Source organism: Passer domesticus, chromosome 11, assembly GCF_036417665.1.
Source record: "Passer domesticus isolate bPasDom1 chromosome 11, bPasDom1.hap1, whole genome shotgun sequence".
Lineage (NCBI taxonomy): Eukaryota > Metazoa > Chordata > Aves > Passeriformes > Passeridae > Passer > Passer domesticus.
The window spans coordinates 837,493-861,446 of record NC_087484.1 but is presented as its reverse complement, the minus strand read 5'-3'; the positions used below and the strand labels follow the sequence as shown (position 1 = coordinate 861,446).

The 23,954-nt window shown below is 46.8% G+C and overlaps 1 protein-coding gene across 4 annotated transcripts in view; it reads right to left on the bottom strand.

Moving 5' to 3' along the window:
• Positions 1-23,630, bottom strand: part of MME (membrane metalloendopeptidase) — a 32,235-nt gene extending 8,605 nt beyond the window's left edge. The window contains exons 1-17 of one of the 4 annotated variants that reach the window (XM_064385012.1): positions 23,481-23,630; positions 17,924-18,093; positions 16,809-16,844; positions 13,146-13,307; positions 12,180-12,260; positions 11,400-11,495; positions 11,180-11,298; positions 10,406-10,471; positions 7,672-7,806; positions 6,228-6,329; positions 4,537-4,673; positions 4,343-4,436; positions 3,596-3,724; positions 2,852-2,950; positions 2,278-2,358; positions 1,567-1,670; positions 1,334-1,392 (exon numbers count right to left, since the gene is read on the bottom strand). In XM_064385012.1, coding sequence (XP_064241082.1) covers positions 1,334-1,392; positions 1,567-1,670; positions 2,278-2,358; positions 2,852-2,950; positions 3,596-3,724; positions 4,343-4,436; positions 4,537-4,673; positions 6,228-6,329; positions 7,672-7,806; positions 10,406-10,471; positions 11,180-11,298; positions 11,400-11,495; positions 12,180-12,260; positions 13,146-13,307; positions 16,809-16,844; positions 17,924-18,083 — 1,660 coding nt within the window. In that variant the 5' untranslated portion in view covers positions 18,084-18,093; positions 23,481-23,630. Of the gene's footprint in view, positions 1-1,333; positions 1,393-1,566; positions 1,671-2,277; positions 2,359-2,851; positions 2,951-3,595; positions 3,725-4,342; positions 4,437-4,536; positions 4,674-6,227; positions 6,330-7,671; positions 7,807-10,405; positions 10,472-11,179; positions 11,299-11,399; positions 11,496-12,179; positions 12,261-13,145; positions 13,308-16,808; positions 16,845-17,923; positions 18,094-18,304; positions 18,465-21,640; positions 21,760-23,480 lie in introns of those variants that run through there. The other 3 variants (XM_064385014.1, XM_064385011.1, XM_064385013.1) reach the window with 3 other exon arrangements.
• Positions 23,631-23,954: the final 324 nt, after the last annotated feature.

Sequence of the window (23,954 nt, the reverse complement as noted above, 5' to 3'; positions counted from 1 at the left end):
TTCAGTTCCACTTAGTATCTTGAAGGCCTTTTCCTGTCTCCCTGCTGCCGCTGCAATATGAAGTTTTAATTCTCCCTGGGAAGGAGGTGGATGTAGCTCTACACAACTTAGACCGAAGGAATTGTGTGACAGTTCTCCACAGCAAAAGAAAGAAGATTCATACATCTTGCATTTCAGTATAAATCCAGTTCAGTCCTAGGGCTTTCTTTCAGGATGAGAAAGAGCCATGGGAAAACCAGAAAATAACAACCAGGTTAGCAACGAGCCAGTTGTGCTGCGTGTGCAAGTGCTGCCACAGCAGCCCCAGTGCAGTGCTGCTTTGCTGTGGGATGGATGCCCCACTGTTTGTCCTGTTATCAGGAGCACGGATGGTGTCGGCAGGGTGAGGAGCCACCTCTGGAGCTCTGCCCCAGGAGGGGACAGGGCTGTGCAGCCCCAGCCAGCTGCTCCTGGGGGAGCCCACCGGGGCCGCCTGGCCAGCAGCAGCTCAGCTGCACTTTGGGAGCTCAGGGGGCTCCTCTTGGTCTGAACTCCTGATGGGGCAGAGCAGCTCACACCGTACCCAGAGCGCCAGGCTCCTTACACATCATGCACAGAACTGCTCTTTGGAGGGTTTTTAAAGTCTAGTTCTCAGCTAATTCAGACATCACTCTAAAGATCAGACTGCTTTAATTATCCTGTGCATGCCATAGTTAAAGGATGAGGTAAGAATTTATGACTCACATTAACTGCCAGTCACCAGTTTCAGTCTTCCACATCATGATTCCTTTCCTACAAATTACTGAACAAAGCTATTTTGAACAAAGCCTTCTGGAAGTTTTTGTGTTAACTGTTCAGTCAAGAGCTAAATGCTCACATCAAGAAATAATCTTGTTTCATTTCTGTACAGAGCCCTGCAGGACAAGGTTTTTCCATTTTTTTAGCCTTGTTTTCAGGAATTACAGGTGGATCACAGCACCTCACTGATGGCCTAGAAAGGACACTGCAGTCTGTGACATTTGGATGACTAAAATTTAAACACTGTTTTCAGAATGGACGTGACAGAAATACTGAGAAGCATAATTAATGTTGTGAAATGTTTTGTGACTCTTGTGAGCCTTGCGGCACTGTGAAGGGAGCTGGGGTGGTTCACAAGATGAGAAGCCCTGGGGCCTCCATGTGGTTCTAATCTTTAGCCAGAATGGACAGGGCTTTTTATTTCCATGGATGGTTTTGGGTAGGCTGACCTTAGGAATCTTTATACTCAAACTTGTTGTAACAAGATAGTTTCACTTCCTGTTTGTAAAAGTACATACGTACATACATACATAAAAAATAAATAGGTAAACCTTACCTATCTGATTCCTGCTTGCTGAGTAAAAAGCATTGACAACAGCAGCTCCACTTATCCACCTGGTAACACCAGAGGAATAAATGTTAGTATTTCAATTGTTAATGGCAAAGTTAATGATTGCTAGAATAAGCCTAGAAACCGTGTAACTGAATCACAGAATATTTGAAGTTGGAAGATACCTTCTCCTGTGCAAACTGGATAAAAGACTAGACAGAGTATTATTAAATACTTACTCCTCTTTGTCCACCTTTTCTCTAAGCTTTTTCAACCTTTTCTTCTGGGTAAATACTAAATTTTGAATAATGTTTTCAAAGTATTCTTCTTCTTTGTAGTTCAGCTAAAAAGAAAGGGAGAAGAGGAGTTAGTGGTGGTGTTACTGATTTGGGATAAAAGACACACGGATCAGGAACATCTAGTCTTAAGCACGATGAGCTAAGCAACACATTTCTAAGAATGTTTTTTGATCTACAATTAGACCTTGGTTTGTGGAGCTCTGCTACATCACAGAGTTGATATTGTAGCTGCATCTCTCTGAGCTGGGTACTTTTCCCAGAGCTCTTCATTCTCTCTTTCTAGAGATATTTTGAGTGGAGTTCAGCAATTGGTGGTGTTGCCCTTAACCGCTGGAGCTGCCTGCTGCAAACCAGCCAGTTTGGAAGGAGCAGTTCCACCTCAGACAAAACACCAGTCAGCTCCTGCCCCCAGTGCTGGGCCAGCCTGTGCCAGGTGAATGCTGCACTGAACACCACTGGCTCCACGCTTGCCCTCACATAACCCCAGCAGAATGTGGGCATGTCCTTGGAATGCCACCAGAGCCAGGCACATCTGGGGGTCACACCTCCTCCCTTTCCCTGCAGCTGGGCTCGGTGGGGCAAGGAAAGCCAATGACCCTTTTCTTCTCTGAAAACCCGTTTCTAATTCTCCTGCCTGTTGTGCAAACTTACCTCCTGGTACTCACTGTTGAGCTTGTCGTTATCTGTCACGATCTCATCCGGATAACCAATCCTCTCTCTAATTGCTCTTGCCTAGGGACAAGGGAATTTGATATCCATAGCAAATCCAACCATGTTTTTAAATAATAAATTATATAAGAAAGGCAATACAGAAGCCACCGCAGAAACCACAGGATGTTAATGTTTGTTTGAATTTTTTTTTCTTTGAAAGCACAAGTTTATGGGGTTTATCCTGTTCCTCCTAATAGCTGGTCAAATCACCAGAAATCATTCCTTCTCATTTTCAGTATTGTCTTCCTGTAGATATTCATTGTCTAGCTCCTTAATCACCGATTTGCCTGAAAGGTCTTAATCTTGTATACAGATTCTTCCCATTTTGTGTGTCTACCTCCAGAGGCCCCCTCCCTCGGAATCCTCAACTGCTGTGCCTATATAAGCACAACTATAAATGTATTTGTATTATGATATAGTGATAGAAGTTACTACTTATTTTTTGTCAGGACAAACAATTGAAATACCGATTTTTATAGAACTACACATTACTAATATTTCAGACAGAACTTACTTTTTGTTCTGCTCTCTTTTTGGTCTCTGCATCCATCCAGGTAAGTTCATCTAAGGTTTTTATAAAAACATCACGTATATCTGCAATCATTTCTTCAACCTGGAGAAAACATCAGAATGTTACAAACCCACAGAGTAAGATGGTGGGCAATGCAGCTCAGTCATGCAGGTTACCAAAACCTAACAGACATTGCCCTGCTGGACTTTGTGCATCTGAGGGAATCGTTGTGTTTGTGCCAACCCCAAAAATGGGTGGTTTCACACTAGGATTCCAGTGGTGATGGCAGTCAATGAAGGCTTCACTTCAGGTCCATTTTCAGGAGCTTTCTGTGTGGCTGGAGGTGAACAGAAATAACCAATTGCCCCAGTGCCCAGTGGTGGCAGGATGTGAACTGGTGTCACTCTCAAAGAGCAGCAGTGGTGCTGGTGCCAGCGAGTGCTGCTCCTGGAGTGTGAGGGTTGGCTCGTGCACAGCTGCCCATGGACCTGGCTCAGAGAGCAGGCAGGGGCTTTCTCCCTCCAGCTGTGCACCTGCAAGCCTCACATTTCACACCGTACTCTGATAAAAACTGGCATTTTTAAACCTTTGTAATAACCGTTGTTAACACTTCAATAAAAACTCGCAAATCGAGCCCACTTTGACTGGGCTGCAATGAAAAGTGCAATGAAAGCTGTGTCAGGGAGCACGTGGCGGTGATGCAGTGCCCCTCTGGTGGCACTCAGGCTGAGGGGCTGAGGGCTTTACCACGTGCTTGCTGTCCCCAGCAAAGGCCTCCTCCACGTAGAGCCGGCCCACGGCGCTCTCCATGTTCCCGTTGACGTAGTTGGCGCAGCGGCGCCACACGGCAGTCTCGGACGTGGTGCCATAAAGGGCCTGTGGGACACACAGCAGGGCAAAGGGCTGCAGGGGGGCTCCTCCACCTCCGTGCACACACCCCGTGCACACCCGTCTGGGGCACTGAGCTGGGCTCGCTCTCCAGCAGGAGGATCACTAGGAAAACTCTAAGGTAAGGTTGCACAACTCTTACTGGAAATACACAGAACTTCTGTGTCCAGTTGCTGAAATTGCTCAGCATTTCCTTAAAAGCACTAAGCTATCACCAGGATCAAATGACTGAAAACCAGGATTGGGGCCATAATGGTTGCCTCTGAATATATCCCTTTGGATGGTGAAGAGTTTCTAACAAGTCAGTCAGAACTGAAATCCCTTGCAAATAAATGTGACTGTTCTGATACCAAAATGGGGATTAATTTAGATTCAGAAAAACAAGAGACCAGGTATCAAAGCAGTGCTTTCAAATCCACTCAGCTATCAGGCAGAAATCCCATAAATTATAGATACACTCCAGCAGAGGCTCAGCAAACACATCTGGCTTTTGTGTGCAAAATCCAAAGTACATTAAATATTTATATACTACACCTACATAAAAAACTATGTTTTGTGGCTCACAAAAGCCATCATTAAAACGTAGGGAGAGATGAATTTCTGCACCTTACGGAAAGCATTCCTCGTTTCCTTGTAGTCCCGGCTGAGGCTGTTGACAAGATCCATGACAAATCGCCAGGCCATGTAATTCTGAAGGTCTCTGTTTAACAAAACAACAATAATAAGCTGGTGAGGTGATGTTTTGAGGCTTTTCAGGTTTGCTGGAAAGAAGATACAAGTAGCACACTTAACACACCTACCTGGAAGAGTATTTTACGAGAATAGACCTGAGCTTGAGAAGGTAGTCAGGGTCATAAACAATGACATGTTCCGTGTTGTCAACGTTGATTTGCACAGTTGACATGATGGCATTTATGAATTCTGACCAGTTGAACACCTGGAAAATCAGTATGCATTATGATATGGTTCGGCCATAAACCATTTAAATATGTTTGCATGACACAGCTGCTCTGCCTTTAGTTTCCCTAATATCTGCACTACTTATAAATGGGGTCATTGTAATAATAGCTGGCCTGAGATCATTTATAGCTCTAAAAATGTTATTAGCATAGGGGGGTATTTGGCAGAAAGGGTAGAGAAATTGCTTTGATTTCAAAGTAACACTTTTTAAAAAATTTTTTTAAGTTTCTGTTCTGCCTATTACTTTAAAATGTGTTGGTGATTTTTCCCTGCCTGTGTCTTTGGAAAGGTTTATTGGAAGAGGTAATGTCTTCCACCAGACAAGTGGAAGTAGCTGAGGAGAGCAGATAAGCTTTAAGGAACAGTCACTGCAGGTCTGGGAGAGAAGCAGCAAACTTCAGGCTAATCTTGGGAATAATTGCTGTTCTATCCTTAGATGTTACAACACTACCAACTCCCATCAAATGTCTTTTGAGCATTTTGGAATAAATTTAAATTAGTGCTGATCTGCAGCACCCCCCAGGAACTAATAATAACCAGGGCAATGCCATTCTATGACAGGAGTTGTTGTTTTCTGACAGGATGACTGTAATGGTAACCAACTACACCTGTGGGAGACAGTGAATTATGAAACCAATTAAACCAGGCAGGAGGGAACTGTCAGAGAATTAAAGTCAATAAAATTGCAGTGAATATGAAAAAGTGCCAGGAATAACAGTGTTTCATTGCACCTTACTGGCCTCAGAAACCTCAATAAAAGTCATGAGAATGAAAACTACCCATGTTCAGGATGACATTATGTTCCTGAGGAGACAGAGCTGTGTTAGCAAAGCTTGGGCTGGTTTTCAGCTGCTCTCTGGTGCCATGAGTTAAAGGCTGCCCTGCACAAACAGCACATGGCTCAGGGTGAGAGCAGAGCTGACACATCTGGGGGAGCAGCAGTGGGAGGGATGTGGAGAACGGTCCTGATTCATAGGCCTGACAGCCTGGCTCCTTTCTGCTTGCCCTGGGAGCAGTGATTACAGAGGCAATGTTGGACAAACTGGATTTTTGTTCTGAATCTGCAGCTCTGGATAAACAGAGTGGGGCTGAAGAGTCCACTAAACATCTCTGAACCAGCTGTGGCTACAGGCTGGACTTGTGTCCTGGGCCCTGAACCCATGAGGATAAGGAACAGGATCAGAGAACCACAGAATGGTCTGGCTTTGAAGTGATCTTAAAGATCATCTATTTCCAACCCCCTGCCATGGGCAGAGACACCTCCCACTGGAATTTTTTTTTCCTTTGTACTTTTCCATCTTTTTTATGTTGAGGCAAATGGGAAGATGTGCCTTTGGGTCAGGAGAAGCAGTGGGTACAGAATGTGCCTACAGCTCAGTGTCATCAGAAGAGCAGGTAGGACTGTGCACATCAGGGATCCTGTTCAATCACAAATAAGTCATGTCTTTAACAGAAAAACAATCCAGCCTTCATTGTTTAACCCCATCAGTGATAAATTAGAGGTCAAAATACCAGGTTATTGATCACTCACCTTGTGATTGATTTCCAGTGAGAAGTTGTTTTGGAGTTGTGCCAAGGTCATTTTATTGTACAGCAGAAGTGGATCATTTCTGTCTTCAGATTTTGTTGTTGCCTGTCAGAGTTAATCAGGAGAAAATGACTGAGTATATTGAGTCAGTTCCCAGGAGTTTCGGTTCTGATCAGGGTGCACTGCTGCCCTGTGTGTTCTTTGTGACCCACAGCACTGCTGGGAAGGCAGAGCCCCCAGCTCACACAGCTCTGTGCTGCTCTGGGCACTGGCAGTTTGCACTGCTGAGTTCAACACCTGCATCCACAGCAGCAGATGTTACCCTTCTGAAGTGCTTTGAAAAATCAGTTATGCCAAACCTCCTTTTATCCTTCTCTTCCGTTTCCTCTATTCTATTGTGCATTCAGTGGGGTTTTTCTGTGTTTTTTTAAACAAATTCCCAAGAGCACAATGCCAGCTCTCTTCAGTCACATTCAGGCTGATACTAAGTTTTGGATGAAAGGTTAAAATCCCAGGCAGTGGCAGGTTCCCCAGCACCAGCTGGACTCCACCAGCAGCACTGCTGCAGGGACACTTGCAGGCATGAATTCCTCTCAATCTCCTCTTTAGAGCCTTTCTTCAGTGAATTCCCTTTTTGATAATAATTGCCCATCTCTGAGCCAAGCCCAGAGGTGTGTTTCTCACGAAAATGAAGAAAATCCAAATCAGACAGTTTTAGTGCATATAAATGGTTTTCCCAAGTATGTGACCTTACTATCAGGGTAACTTCAAAAATAGCTGAAGCTATAAAATATGTATTCAGCCTGTTTCATGGTCATCCTCAGCTTCAGGTCCTGTTGCAATGGTTAATAATAATAAGCCATGGTTTGCTCATGAAGGCCTTTGGTTTTCTCCATGCACATTCAAACCCTCACTATTCCTCCAAAGTCATATTCATGATATTATTTTTCCTTTGTCCTTTTCTTTTAAGGGAGAACAGTGTTTGTTAAAAATGCCCTTGGAACAATCAGCATTGTGGAGCAGCTTGTGCAGCACAAACATGACTTTGTGTTCACAGCAGGCCAAGGGCTGGGAATCTGCTGCTCTGGGATCCAAACAGCCCACAGGGAAACAGGACAAAGGGAGGAGAGGCCCCAAAGCATCTCCCAAAACTCACGCTCTAAACCACATTAACCAAATCCCAAGTCTGTCTCTCTCTGCTCTTGCAGGGCTTCTGTGAGCAGATCAGGATAACACACTTTGTTGTTTGGAAAACGGCTGCCTCAAATACTTTCCCTTGCTCCTCCCAGCACACAGCTGTTCCTTCAGGTGTAACACGCTCCATACGTTTCTACTCCCACCAAGCAGCAGCAGCAAGGAAGTTAACCACTCACTTTACAGTCAGCTCTCTTAGGTATTATGAAAAAAGTCAGTTATTTAAAGGATAGTTTAAAGAAGTTTTTCTTACATTGGCAATCTCTTTCTCCAGGTCCATAACTCTTCTCATTTGCGCAGAAATCTCACTCTCATTGATAGAAATACTTCTTTCTTGTAGGATTAATTTAGCTACAGAAATCATGAAATCGACATAGGCAGAACATGCCTGCAGGAAAAAACAGGAACAGTTTAAAGACAAAACTCTTCCAAGGAGAGCATACCTTGATTATGTTCAAGATTTCATCTTCATTTTTATGAACTCCAGCTCTTCATTCCTTATTTAAACAGGTCAATTTTATCGGAAATGCTATTAGGTCACAACTAGAAATGAACTGTGCACATTCCCTCATGGAGCACTGCTGGGTAACTGGAGCACTGTTCAAAGCTGAGCACTCCCAACGACTGCACTGTTTTCATTATTTAGAATGAGACATTTGTATGTCCATATTTAAACCATCACCCATGTTTTTTCTAGCTCACTTTAATTACAACTTCCAAAAATACCACTTCCAAAGAGCTGTGTTCCCAGGAACATAAACCGAGGGAATTGGCTTTGTGGGAAAAGCACTCCCAGAAGCTGTGAACCTCCTCCAGTGCTTCTTGGGGCAGTCAGAACTCATGTTGCTGTATGCAAAGTTAGGTATACTACAGACAATTTATATGAAATCTATCATTAAAGAGTTCAGTAATGATAAGAATGTGAATACAGCAGCAAATTCTCTGAAATGTCACATGGCCAAATATCTCAAGGTGTCATTATATTTTATGGAACCTGTTTTATTGTAATTCCATTATTATTTGTAATTCTAATTCCTCATTGGTAAGTCACACACATTTTTCCATCAACAGAAATGCTGTTTTCCTTTTCAATGCAAATAAAAAACCATACATAGTGCTGGATCAGCTATCAAATAATAAATCTGGTTTATGCAATGTAACCTACCAAACCACTGATTAAACCTAGGATTAATAAGGTGTGCATGTCATCAGCTTTATTGATGCAGTATTTTGGTACATTCAGCTCCTAAGGCAGGGCACACACCTCTTTAATGAGTGCTCCACGTGTGCAGCCATTCCCTGTCCCCTCCTGGGCACCCTCCCTGCCAGGCTGTGCCCACCTGGGGCTGTGGCACCGCAGCCTGCACAGAGCTGCACAGGGACAGGGACAGGGACAGGGACAGGGACAGGGACAGGGACAGGGACAGGGACAGGGACAAGGACAGGGACAGGGCTCAGCAGCACAAAGGGCTCAACTCCCAGTGCCAGTTACAAGCAGGAGAGATCATTTCGGAAAGAGAAAAGCCCATGAAACCACTGACAGCTACAAGAAGTCACAAAAGACAGTGCATACCAGCACTGTAAAAACCGTCATAAAATTCAGTGTAGCTATTACCTCAAACCGGTAAGCTAACAGAGATTTTTAGGTACCAATCAATGACTTTACTCTTCTGCTAAGTGCACCTCTGAAGTCAGGTAGCAAAGAACTAAGGTAATTTCATCTGGACTGTATAAATAGTCTCAGCAGTTTCAGTGGAAACTTAAGGCGTGCAGAGCCGCCCTGTATGTTACAAGAGAAAAAGATCTTAAAAATGTCTAATTGGCAGGTTCCACCTGTAGCTCTGGGGTGGGCAGTGCTGCTGGGGGCAGAGGCCTGGAAGGGGCAGGGGCAGAGGTGATTTTGCTGTGTGCATGGAATAACAGCAGGAAGCAGAGCCAAGGGCAGGAGAGCGGGGCTGGGAGGGAGCAGCCCTGGCGGGGAGCAGCCCTGCTTGGGAGGACACTGGGGACCCGCCTGCCCTGATAAAGCTGGCTTTTAACAGTACTTCCTCCTCTGCTTTCCAGCAGTGCAGAGCTGATACTCAGGTAGGTCAGAGGACAGGAACTGTCCCTCAGTGCTGCAGTTAACACAACATATGGAAGGTGCAGACTGTGCAATGTGAGTCAGCTCCTAAAGGCCATCTCGCATGGACCTGGCCAGTTCAGATGGCAATGACTGTCTTTATGAGCATGTGACCTGTAATTAAATGTAATCACTGTTAACTGTTGCACACCAACAAAATACCTACAAAGCCCAAATGGCCTGTACACTTTCTCATTGCTTCTGCATTTAATTCCACAGAAGGAATGTGGTTAATTAAAGGTCACTGTGGTAGCAGTTTCAGCTCCATGACTTCAGCACAGACACCCATCAGCTCTCAAGGACTTAAAGCACATCCAAGATTAGCAACAGGGATACAGTGTCAGTGCTAACAGGTTAATGAGACCCGCAGAAGTAATGAGTAAACAAGAATTAAAGGAGACCATGCAAGGTTTCAGGTATCTGAGCCATTTCTGTTGTATCACATCCTTTTGCTGCTGTGTGTGTGCTCAGCAGTTGATGTAGGAGATGGTGATCTTTTCAGATCTTTCATGCAGCAAAGTGTCTCTTTGGTTCTGAATGTTCTGTTTTTCTTTCCAAGCCTATTCCTGGTAGAAGTAGTTCACCTGCAGCATTTGCCAGTTGCTGCCAGTCGGTCACAGAAGTGACCTGCTTTTTGCAGTGACAGAACAGGGCTCATCGTGACCACTTGTATTCTGTTTAAATACAACTCTGACAGCCAGGGGATAGCTCTTGATCCAGCTGTGAAGCTGTGAGGCTCTATAACAAAGCTAAATTGTTTCATGTTTATCTCCTAACAAAAAGTCTTAAGAAGTCTAGTAGCTGCCTTGAAAATACAGGCTAAAACATGAGAACTGTCACCAGTGGTGTGTCAGCTCCCCCTCACCTCCTGGTATGCACCAGTGCACTCGTAGTAGTCCCGAGAAGGCAGGCCCAGCCCAGGCTGATCGATCTGTAAATGCAAGTAAAAATGGAGAAGAGCTTAAGGGGAAATGGCAGAGCATTGTACTGTTCTTTTGGTAACTACAGGTGCTGATGCTTCACTGGCCAGATTATTTTCTGGCCACAGGGGCATTCCTCTCTCATCCTGTTGCCCACCTTTCACTATTTTCATTCTTGTTAAACTTTTTGTTTTTCTTTTCAATCTTTTTTTCTCCTGTTGCTGAACACTGCAAGGCACTGGTAGCCAGTGTGAAAACAGGTGAGCCACAGATGACAGAACAGCCCAGAGAGAAGCTAGGCAGCCCCTGCATCTCTGACACCCCGGCACGTGAGGTGCTCGTGGCTCCATCCACCACTGACAGGAGAGACTGGCCCTCTGCTCCTCTGAGTGCTGCATCCCAGCAGTCAGCAGACCTTCTCCTGCCTCGTCTGGACGTTCAGGTTTCAGAGATGACCTTTCTGTCCCTGTCATTCCTGTCTCACTGGCAGTGACAGTGTATGAGTGCACAGAACAAAGATGTCAGCTTGGAGATCAGACAGGGAACTGTGGAACCCAGAGTCTCAGCTGAAAACTACATTAATTCACAAATTCCTCTACTAAGCACTCAGGTCACATTCAGATCACTGATGTCTCTCCTTGCTAACATTTATGTCTGTGCTTACAGTTATTTGCTGCTCTTTTATGATCAACGAGGCCACGGCACCCAGGCAGACTTACGTGAATGATATGTGCTGTGGAATTTTTATCGTCCGTGCCAACAAAAAAATTAATAAGGACCTTTTTTCCATATCTGGAGTTGAGCTGTGCAATAGCTGTCTCAGCTGTCCAAGCAGTACCTAAGCAAATGGAAGGTATAGTCAGTCTCTATTTTTAGTAAGCAATAAATTAAATAATTTAGATATTTTAACTAAAAGGAAATAAGCACAGGTTATCTTACCATAGGAAGCATCCCAGTCAGTTGTTGCTACAGGCCACTCAGACACATTTGGCAATAAACTAATTAGAGGCCTTCCACCTCGGATATCAATGGCAGCTTTTGGAAAAAAATAAAATGAGTTACCATGACATTTTAAACCCCACAAATGTTATATATTATAATATATATTATGAGTTTAGGACAATGAAGCTGAGAACTGCGTTTCCCCCATCACCACAACAGCAGTTTGCTCTGATGTATGACTGTGCTTTAACATTTCATGTAAAAATATTCCAGTTACAAACAGCATATGCAGATCCTTGAGAACATGACCTTGAAGTAATGTCTTTTTCTTTCCTCTCTCTGCAGATAGCTTGAAATAACAGTTTTGAAAAGTATTCATACTATTACAGAAACAAGAAAATATTATTTAAGAAGCACTGCAAACTGTTTTACTGCTCTTTGTTCTAGTGGCAGAGCCTGGTGTGTCAGGTAGCTTTCACCTCACCCCTGCTGGTTTCTACAAAAGAAGTTAACTCCCATTTAAAGGATTTGAGTTTATACATCTGCAGCACATTAGTAACTGAAGAGTTACCTAAAATTCCTAAGGTAGTAAAGCAGGAGGTACAATACCAGTTTTATGCTGAGGTTCTGATTGAACTCTATAGAATAGACACACTTCAGTTTTCACAAAGGATATCTGAGAAATGATGCACAGAACAGGACACAGGTGCAGCTGCCTGAGGCTGCCCTTGGGTGCTGCTGAGGCATCTGTAGGCAACGGCCCCAGGGGACACTTACTTTCATTTATGCAGGACCTGTACAGGGTTTTTGCCTTCTGCACCGCTGGGATGTCGTTGGTGCTGGGGGTGTCGAGGACATCTGAAACACACAGCATGGTCATTCCTGACCTCGTGGCCATTCCTGACCTCATGGTCATTCCTGCTCTGTCCTGCAGGTTCTGAGCAGCAGGGCTGGGCCGGGGGAGCTCGTGTCCAGCCCCAGGGAGGCTCTGCCTTTCAGCAGCTGAGGGGAAAGCTCTGCAGGGGAAGTGCCCTGCAGTGGCTGCAGCCTGTGCTGGGGTGTGGAACGTAACGGAGCCAGCAGATAACTCTGTAGGATCCCTGGGTGACAGACAAATGCTCTGACTTCTCAGGGACACGTTTTAAGCAACCAGGCTATTGTGTGAAGACACAGCTGGCAAAACCAGGAGATAGGCAAAGTAAAAAACCCAGGATATTTAGCCAGGAGAGAATGAGTTGGAGAGTGTTACATGAGTACAGACTGCCTTCTTGGACTCTGTTATTTTCACCTGAAGAAAGGGATGGTGAAGAATTTGATACTGTTGATATGACAGATAGGGAAATAGCTTGCATGCTCTTTGGGCTTTCTGATGGAACACAGATAGGCAGGGCATGGACTGCCAGAGAGCAGCTTCCAGCATTTCAGCTGATGTAGACACAGACCTCCCCCTCCTCCTCCTCCTCCTCCTTCACCTGCCAGGTGCTGTCGCTGGGGCAGGCTCAGGGTGGGAACTGCAGCTGGTCTGATCTGCAGGTAGCAGCTCAGCTCTGCCCCAGTGTCAGACACAGCAGCACGCTCCCAGAGCCCTCTCCCAGCAAACAGTTTGGGGCAGATTTGTCCTGAACCAAACACAAAAACCTGAAATATCTGGTAGTATTTTAAGCTTTGCTAGAAAACCACAACTTCTTAGGATAACACGTAAGGCAAAGAAGAAACTTTATTTAGTCCCCAAACTCCACTGACCTTTTAAAACAACTTCTAGTTCGTCTCTCAAAATGTCAAAGTTGCTATAACGGGAGCTGGTCTCGGGGATGACGTTCCTCTTGAGCCACCCCCCGCAGGCGTACTGGTAGAAGTCCTGGCAGGGCCGGGCACTGGGGTCCATGTTCTCCAGGATCCGGGCAGCTGCAGCACACAGACACGCGTTGCACACACATGCACTACACTCCTTTGCTCTCAAGAGGGAAGTCATAAATGTATTTCGTTTAGGATAGGCTTGGCTTACTTGGTTCTAGACCAAACAAAGTTCTCATCTGTGAACAAGGAATTACTATTCCTGTGCTGACCACAACTCCCATACTTTCCAGTTGGCTGTGTTTACTGGTGGTAAACTGACAGATGTTCCTGCTCCCTGCGAGTGGTCACTCAGTTCTAAATAAAATGTAGCATGTTTCATTTACCCTTCACTTACCCTTCTTTGTACTGGAACGTGGTGAAAAGGGACTTTGAAAGCACAAGACATAGCAGAGGTTAAGCATCCACTGTAATGTAATTTTGGTAATGAAGTATGATTTAGACTCAACTGAATCCTGTCTATTTCAATCAAATTCTGACTTTGTTGGACTATTTCAGTTCTTGTCAGGAAAGGTTTTTCTATTAATGCCTTCTGGAAGCTGCACTCATTATTAGACCTGCTCCACGTGTTACTCTAGAGCTGATACTGCTCTTGCTGTGCCTTTGACTCCCTGGAGTGGCTTGTCAAAGACTGGCCAGTCATTGCTCGTTGTGACAGGGATTCTCAGTGAAATCCAATTCCTTGATGACAGCTTCCCAGCCGCTGTCCAGAAACCCTCTGGGCTCCTCCCTGTACCTATTCCTACTCCATCCAGACTGCTTCGACCACCAGTATGCCAGAACAGAGTCTCTCACTGAAAAGAGAGATCTTGGGAGTCAGGCAAGAGCTAGGGATACCTCTAAATTTCCCAGGATACTGAATATTCTTCCCATTTTTCTGACATTATTTTTAGTAAATTATGAGGCTTGTGATTTCAAGTGTTCATTCCTCCACATGGGCAAGTCAAATATTTATAGTTATTTTTCCAGTACTTTCAATATTTTCCATGTCTCTTGTGCTGGTGGAAATGGAGAGACAGTCTGTGGTGTTTGTGTTGATTTGCCTGCCCCCATTTTTCTGCTGGCTCAGGAGTGTTACATTCTAGGCCAACATCTGATGGTTTTACAGTGTTCCAGTGCCTGCAAGATGGAAATAGCCATGGACAGGTGCATTTTCAACCTCAGACTGCTTCTGTAGCATAAAACCCACTGTGGAAATATATGCAAAGCCTCCTGGCTGATGGTTTCCCTTCTGAAGTCAATGGCTTCAGGGTGACTTCTATTTGAAGGGACACAGGATCATGCCAACAGCCAGAGACTGGGAAATTCAGTCATATTTTTACTAACTGTGACACTGCAGCCCCAAGTGCTCTGGGATTGTGGAAGCTCTGCTGCTGGTTTCTGTCTTTTTTGCCCTGTTTCAGTCAGGGAAGGGGAGTGTTTTGAATGCTGCAGTTTATTCCTGTCCCAACTCCACCTATTTGCTGTGAAAGAGGAAAGCTGTAACTACTCCTAACATCTCCTGTTTTAAGGGTATCCCTCTGAATGTCTCTGCCAGACTGGGAGCACCTGAAGGGCATCACTGTCCCTTGGGTGACCTTGGCACGTGTCAGTCCAGCAGCACAGACTTTCCTAGCCAGGAGTGGACACCCAGCCCTGCCAATCAGCAACAGTAGGACAGACACATCTTCTGACACCAAGAAAAGATGGCCCTTATCCGCTGACCTGTCCCTTTGGGAAAAACCTCACAACAAAAGCCAGGAGAAATTTAATATCTTGCTTAAATCTGAGAAATCATTAACAGTGTAATATCAAACCTGGCTTGAACTGTGCAGTCGGGTTGCTCTGCTTGGAGTCAGCACCTGGTAATCCTCTGTGCCTGCCTTGCCACACAGAAATAATCATCTCTCTCCTGCTCCCAGGTCCAGCCTAGCCAATATCAGCTATCCAACTTTTATCAGAGCCTAAATACTGCAAAAGTACCAGGAAGAGCTCAGCTGTGGTCTTTCTGGGCACTGTGGCCTTTCATTTAGGGCTGCATGTGAAGTACATACAGTAAGTATGACCATGCAGAATACTCTCCTCAAGAGTGCTGTTTGCACACCTGAGCCCCAAGATAACCATTCATTATTTGCCTGATACCACAGATACATTATAATCAAGAGAAAGTGATTATGTTACAAATATTTTATTATTTTATCTCTAATCCAGGTGAATTTATACCTGTACAAATACAGACTATGCACTACTCAGTTCCTACCTGGCACCAAGAATGTAGAGCTTCAAATCAATTACTTGTAATGATTAATCTTACTGTAGTACTCCTGATTGCCAGTTGCTGCTTTAATAGCTTACAAATAAAGTAATATAAGCTGGCAAAGCAACCAGTGACCTGGGGAGGATTCAGGAGCAAAACAACATGCTTACCTAGGTAAGGAACAGAGACCAAAATCCCCTGTTCCATCAGGCTGTGCTGACTGAGCTCAGGGGAGTCATCAGAGTGTATCAGCTTATCCAAAAAATGCTCAAAAGTACAAACTGCATTGTATCTTCCTGTGCCACACAAATCCGTGGATAACAGTGCCATGCAGTTACTGGTATTTACCCTGGGTTAACCAGTGAATTCTCATTACATTTTTTCTTCATTATTTATTTTACTGCATTTTTTTTCTTCTGATCATTTATTTGCAGCTCTTGTCTCAAAATGAACAATCAATTCTGTCAGTATCTTCACTTTATCCCTTTCCAGTGGTTAAATGCTGTTAGAGCATTTAACAGAAGCATAAAAGAGCAAAATTGTTCTGATTAATTACTTTAGGCACTTCTTGCTACACTGTGCCTCATTTCTCCAAACTTTTCCTGCCTTTCCTTTTGGAGTTCATTCACCATCACACAGTCTGTCTGAACTCCCTTGTAGCAATGTGTATTCAGCTGAAATGAGCAGCATCAGAGATGAACAATCTGCTAGAGAACTCATTGGATCACTTTCCAAAGCACAGCATGAGCTTTCATGCTGGGAGAGAACACCTTGGAGGTGGGATGAACAGGCAGCGATGACCACCTGGAACAAACCTTAGGTGTGACCTGTGCTGATGGCAACCTGCAGCTCCTGGGATGAGGGGCTGCCCTGGGCCTTTCCCTGCAGGACCGAGCTCCAAAAGACCTGAAACCATGGCAATAAGGAAACCAATACACTGACTTTCCTGTCTATTTCTGCTGTATCTGCAGGTCTGACTGGTGCCTAAAGGTGAGTCAGCACCTTTGGGAGCCTCCAGGGGTGCACTGTGCCTGGGATTCTTTAACAACTGCTCTAGTTACTGAGGGATGAGGCAGCCTGTCAGACCATGACGTGCAGAATCGTTTGGACATGGAGGATGACTCTGTGAGATTGACAATATCACAGCATGACAGTCTACTTTTTCAGAAGAACTATGCTAAGAAAATCATGGGGGGTAACAGACCCACACTTTTATCTGCCATACTTGTCTGCAGTTAGATTGAGAGAATTCCGTGGTAGTAATTTTGTTTAAAAACACATAAATTAATTTAAAACATATGTATTTTCATTCTTACCTGATTTGATACAGTCTGGTGTCTTGCAAATGCCATCTAAAAGAGAATACAATTATATTCTTAATTTTATTCAATGTCAATATTAAAAAAATCTACTGTAAATATTTCCATTGACAGTCAATTTAATTGCAGTGTACAGTAAGATAATATGAATGGACACCTTACAGTCAGTAGGGGAATATTTATAGGATCAGGCTCTAAAAATATCATCATCTTCAACCCTTTAGGGTCATTCAGTACTAGTCATTCATCATGTGGAATTTTTGTAGTCATCAGAGGAAAATGTCCCATCAATTGGAGGTGGGCAAAATACTATTTTTATAACAAAGAAGCAATTTAGAGAAAAATAGCTCAAGGACTGGAGAGAATGACAAAGCCAGTTTGAATTTAGCAATACTTTACAATGACAAAAGGATTTTCAAGGAATTATATGAAAATTCTGAGACATTCACTCTGAAGTCTTCTGAACAAAATACAGGATTCAGGAATATGAAAATATTTCCTTTCGAGGCTTTGAAAATAAAACTTTTTCCCCCACAATGGTATTTTTCCATCCCATAATTGAACTATATTCAATAAAAAGCTTAAACAAAACTATTAATTACTTCAAAATTTAAAAAAGCACTTAATTCTCAGTATAAGGAAAAATTCTAGATGACCCTAGATGGAAATTTTAACTTCTCTGTATTATCTTTTCCAAAAATTACCAGTGTATTTCCCCCTGAATGAAATTGTTTTGCTCTGGCTACAGAAGCACAAAACCTCTCAGGATGACTACACTCACTGAGAGTCCTTGCTGCAACAGCCTGAAAAAGGAAAAAATAGGATTTTCATCCATCTCCAGGAACACAAAGGGAGCCCTGGAGTTTGGTTTTCTTCAGCAATGTTGTAGTTTGTTGAGATCTTTCCTCACTGAAGCATTAATTACAAACAGAAGTATTCCTAAGTCAGAACAAGCAGATGGTTTGTGTTTACCACAACTTTGCATGAACAAACGAATTTACCGAGTCCCCGTTGGAAAGACGCAGTTTCTGAGTTTTTCCAGCGACAAGACACGTGGCTGCAGCTTTACATTTGAGGCAGCCCCCAGCCCTCCCCGTGCCCCGCGTGCTCACCGTCGTACGTGGCGTACAGGGCGATCATGGTGATGGCCACGATGGCCAGCAGCACCACCACCACTGCCAGCCCTATTTCCAGGCCACTCCATCCCAGTCTCTTCTTTGGTTTTGGAGTATTCATCTCAGTTATATCCATCTGGCTTTCCGACTTGCCCATAACCCAGCGTCTGGAATGGAGAAGGGAATATTCACTGAGTACTTACCCTGAGTCACAGGCTCGAAACCGGCTCCTCAATTGCGCAGTAACAAAGGTGTTTTCTAGGTGAGTTTTCCAATTATTTTAATACTACTGGGCTGTCAGGAAATGAAGAATCCTGCCCTCTGCCAGGCCTGTGCACACAGGCACTCACGCTCACACACACACTCACACACACTCACCACACACTTTGTGTCATGGATCGAGAGCAGAAGAGTGGAGTTCCTTCACGTGGAGGAGCTTCCTTCACACCACACAGAAAAGGAAGGCCAGCAAACCAAAACCTATTTTTAAAATGTACCCGTGGGGTTTAATCTTGTGTGAAGGTACAGGAGTTCACAAGCAGTAAAAAGCAAGTCTCTTTGCTTGAATAAAAATTAACTTAACCTGCCAATTACTTATCTAATGCCAAAGGTCAAAATATGCCATTGTGCTTCGCTGTCACTTCTAAAATATTATGTAAGCAGTTCTTGACTACAGCTTTACAGCTGGCTCTAAAAATAGAAAAAAAAAATCAGGCTCTGCTGGGAGCCTGTCAAACTCACACTGAAGACAGTGAGTGTTCACAGCAATTTTTAAAGAACAGTGAGCAGGCCTGTCTTTGGAGGTTAGAGCAGTGCACACAGGAGTCACGCAACGCCGCTGGCAGCGAGCTCACGCTCACTCGTGCAGCCCTTGCAGCAGGTTTGGAGATCCTCTTTCTCGTGCTCTCCAAGGTAACTGGGCCACCTTTGCAGTGCTGCTGGTGGCAGCTCTGTGCTCTCCCTTCACCTGCTCCTACTTATCCTCCACCAACTGAGATTCCAGTCCCTACACATACAGCAATGTATTTCTCAGTATTTCACAATGAAAATCCCTGCCAGCCTTTCCTGGGGCTCTTTACATCCACAGACAGTACACACCCTTTCCATTCAATGGGAAAGAATACGAGAATTTCACTGGGATAAATAATGGCAACAGTACATTCACCAGATCCCTCACACAAAGGTCAACCTTCCTTGCACCCTCTCCCCATAAGTCAGTGAGGGATCCTTCTCAGGCTCTGCATCCAGTCAAGTCTAAGACTCAGAACTTCATAATTTTAAACTGGCTTGGCTGTATTTCTGCCTTGTGTTCATCCCAACACCAAACTCTCCTCAAACTGCTGCAATCTCTCACATCTCCAGTCTTTGCTTTTCACTGGACCTCCTGCCTGATTCTTTTCCTTAGTTTTCTGCCTGATTCACATTCCTTAGTTTCCAATAATCTCTTCCTTCCTCTGATGTCCACCTCCCCTAGAATGATGCTTCTCTGCTGCAGAAACAGGTCCCTAAAGTGTATGTTTATTAATAAAGATGGCAAATAGCCCCATACTACAGATGTAAGTAAGAGACATTTCATGTTCCATGGGTTGGCCAGTGTTATAGATATAACAACCAGCACCTGTCTCAGTGGCTCACTGGGCATTCTCACACTGCTCCTCTACATAAATGAGGAACATTTTATTTCTGTGTGTCTCATCTGCCCTTCTGTCACTGCTCCTGGGACATCACGCTGCAGGAGGTGGCTGGCAGTGCCAGAACTGCAGCTCTTCCATGGCTCAGGAGGCTGGCATCCTGAGGTCTGCCCAGCCTCTGTCTGCACCTACAGGGACCAGCACGACTACTTTCCTGTGCCTCATGAGCTGCTGTTTTTCTCTGAAGAACAGGATTTTTGGTCAAATGAGCCAGTGGTCTCTGAGGCACAGAGAAAGCTCACTGAAACATGCAAAGGAGTGAGAAATCTGCCCTGCATTAACTATGAGCAAGAAGTTCATAGATAATAAAAAACCAAATTAACCATTATCCCCTTCTCACCTCCAGTCATATTAAGCACAAAAAAAGAGTGGACTAAATACTGCCGAGTCTCCGGAATCCTCTGGGTACTTGGAGCCTCGCTGAAGCAATGATGCTTATCTCCTGACTCTGGTGGTGACTTTGAGCACTGAAAATACAGTTCCGTAGAGCAGCAGGAAACACTGCACCTTTCATGTGTAAATATGTTCTTTGCCGTCATTTAAGTTTTCCAAGCGAGCTAATCTTCCTGTTCCTGCAGGAGAGCTCCTCGCATCTAAAGGCATCTGACTAATTTTTACTTCTAGTTATTTAGAGTTGAACCCATCTGCATTAAGGACCACTAGGTAGAAGCTGCTTTATGTGCTTCTGCAAGCACAGCGAAACTGTAGGAATAATTTAAACAGACACAAACCTCGGTATTCTGGTTTTCTTACACTTTTCCTGGTGCTTATGTGATCCCCTCTGCCCTGCCTACTGAAGCTGAGACACCACAGAGAGCTGAAGATGTTTCGACTGATCCTGATCTAATGGCACAAGGAGTTAATGAATGCATTAGCTTTTGGTTTTGGGATGGGTTTGTTAAAATCGGTTTGTGGGTTACTTGATTCCCAGCGTCGCCTCCACAGAAAATGAAGCACATCTCTGGAATACTCTACTGTGTTTTCATTAACTTGTGCAGCCTGTCCCGTGCCAGCCGGGCAGTGTCATGGGGCATCGCCGGACAGCCTGCGGGAGCTGCTCCTCTTCTGCCGCACGGAGCCGGGCACATCCCGGAGCCGGGCACAGCCCCGGAGCCGGGCACATCCCCAGAGCCGGGCACAGCCCCGGAACCCGGCACATCCTGGAACCGGGCACATCCCGGAGCCGGGCACATCCTGGAACCGGGCACATCCCGGAGCCGGGCACACCCCGGAGCCGGGCACATCCCCGGAGCCGGGCACATCCCCAGAGCCGGGCACAGCCCCGGAACCCGGCACATCCCGGAGCCGGGCACACCCCGGAGCCGGGCATAGCCCCAGAGCCCGGCACATCCTGGAACCGGGCATATCCCGGAGCCCGGCACAGCCCCGGAGCCGGGCACATCCCGGAGCCGGGCACATCCTGGAACCGGGCACATCCCGGAGCCGGGCATATCCCCGGAGCCGGGCATAGCCCCAGAGCCCGGCACATCCCCGGAGCCGGGCACACCCCGGAGCCGGGCACACCCCGGAGCCGGGCATAGCCCCAGAGCCCGGCACATCCCCGGAGCCGGGCACATCCTGGAACCGGGCACATCCCCGGAGCCGGGCACAGCCCGGAGCCAGGCACAGCTCCAGAGCCCGGCACATCCCCGGAGCTCTGCACATCCCAGGAGCTCTGCACATCCCCAGAGCCCTCCGAGCGCGGCTCCGGCCCCCGGGGAGGCGCCTAAGGCCGGGCCGGGCCGCCCCGGGCGGGGAGGGCGCTCGGCTCTGCCGCAGCCGCTGCCCGGGACGGTCCCGGTCCCCCGAGGGTGGCTCGGGGCGCCGCTCCCGGGGTGCGACCCCCGGCCGAGCCCGGCCCGTGGCCCCCCGAGGGTGAGCTGGCTCCAGACCCAGCGTCCCGGCTCAGGGAGCACCGCTGCCGGCTGGCAGCTCCCGGCTTGGGGAGCCGCGCGGGGCCCCGTCCGTCTGTCCGTCCGCCCGTCCGTGCCGCCCCGCTCCCGCAGCCCCGTCCCGCACTCACCCGCTGGTGCTCGCAGGGCTCCGGCCGCGGAGCCGCCTCGCACATCCCCGGGCGGCGCCGGGCGGAGGCGGCGGGGACGCCCCGAGCCGGCGGGTCCGCGCCCGCGGGGCCCGCGGGGAGGCGGCGCCGGCTGGGGCCGGGGCTCGGGCTGGGGCCGGGGCTCGGGTTCAGCTCAGGCTGGCGGGGCTGTGCCGGGCAGCCGCCGGCGGGGCTCAGCGCCCGCGGGCAGCGGCGGGGCCGCGGGGCGCCCGCATGGCCGGGACATCGGAGCCCGGGCGCTCCCCGCCGCCGATCAAAGCAGCCCTTGTCCGCCGGCCGCCGGGCCAGCAGTTCTCCCGCTGACCTGAAGGCTTCTTCCTCTTCGCGATCATAAAAATGGGATGGGGCAGGAAACAAACAAACAAGCCCCCCCGCCCGGCGAAGCGCGCTGCGCTCCGGCCGAGCCTCCCCCGGCGGGGCCGGGCAGCGGCAGCGGGCAGCGGGCAGCGGGCAGCGGGCAGCGGGCAGCGGGCAGCGGCGGGGCCGGGCAGGGGCAGCGGGCAGCGGGCAGCGGGCAGCGGGCAGCGGGCAGCGGCGGGGCCGGGCAGGGGCAGCGGGCAGCGGCGGGGCCCGGGTGCGCCCTGCACCTGCCCGCTCCGCGCTGCCCCCGGGCGCTGCAGGAGGAGGAGGAGGAGGGGATGCACGGGGAGGGTTAGCGGCTGCATGTCTGCGGCTCCGTGCCTGCTTCCATGCACACTCATCGCCTTTGTCAAATTAATGCAGGCACATACGCTCTGCAAGATCTTGCGTCCTCATTCACCGAGTGATTTCTCCTCGGGAGGGAGATAGCTGTGACTTCTTGCACGGAGAGGCAGCTCTGAGCTCTGTCAAAAGATTTCTCAGCCACCTGAGTATCAAAGATATTTGTTTCATTCTTACAAAGTTTCATTTTCATTAAGTTTCATTTTTAGTAGGAGACTGACAAACATCAACGGCAGCAATATGAGTTGCAGTCATTCCTCTCATTCAAACCAGACACCACGCTGCTTTCTGCTGCGTTCCTTTAGAGGTTTATTACCTCTGAGGCAGACATGGCTGGAATTTCTGAAATCTTTTATTACCAGCTACACACACTAAAATGTCTGCAGCTTGAGAGGGGTAACTTCCTTCTGCCAAGAAAGGTGGAAACTGAATTCCCATTTCTTTATGGGACTGCCCAGTGAGTGATCTGCAGGGCAAATGCAATGAAGAGGGGAAGATGAGCATTAGCTGTACAAATGAAGCACTTTTGCAAAATGAACTTCTGAAGAAGGAGGTTTTATTCCCCACAAAAGCAATAAAAGTGTCAAAAATGGGCAAGAAAAAAAATTTCAAAAGGTCTAGAGAACAAGAATACTGCAGTTTCCTACAGAGGGGAGTGGGGAAAATACTGATTATATCCTTTCCAGAATCAGTGTTCAAATTATTGTAAATATCTCACGTTCACCCTTTCCTGCAGTTATTCTTACAGAGTTCCAGTCCGATTCCTGGGACAAGCCATGTGCTCCTGCAGGTCACTCCTGTCATTACCTGATGCCTGAAACAGTAGCAAATTTCACCAAGCCATGTAAGAATGGAGGAGGCATTAAAAATACATGTGATTTTGCAACCAGGTGCCCATTGCACAGCCTCCATTGCAACAAAGCTTGGGAAGCACGGGGTGATGTGCGAACAGACTGAACTAACATGGCAAAACAAAAGACTTGTTTCAAAAATTTTAGGTGAACAAAAAAAAGTAGAACTGCCTAATTAACCACAAAGAGAGAGCAAAGGAAGAAACTGGTCTGACAATCTGTAAATAGCCCAAAGAGGACTAACATACCTGACAGGCAGGGAGAGAGTTTCCACTCTTGTAGAGCCCCGTGCTTGGAAAGAGAGAGCAGCTGTGGGTGACACGGGCTGGGAGAGGTGTGATCTGTGAGTCAGGCACTGAGACTCCTGCTTGGCCTTTCCTAGGGAAAACTCCCAGCAAGTCAACAGTGTGATCTGCCTCTTACGGACAATGTTATCACTGCTGCTGTGGGAGAGGTGAGGTTTGCAGTGGGAGACAGCACTGAGGTGGGTCTTCTTCTCCCAGATAACAGTGATAGGACAAAAGGAAATGCCCTCAGGTTCTGCTGGGAGAGGTTTCGTGTGCATATCAGAGAGAATTTCTTCCCAGAAATGGTTGTCCAGCCCTGGCACAGCTGCCCAGGGCAGTGGTGGAGTCCCCATGCCTGGGGGAATTTAAAAGTTGTGTGGATGTGGCACTTGGAGACATTGGTGGCCTTGGAGTTCTGGGGGAATGGACAGTCTT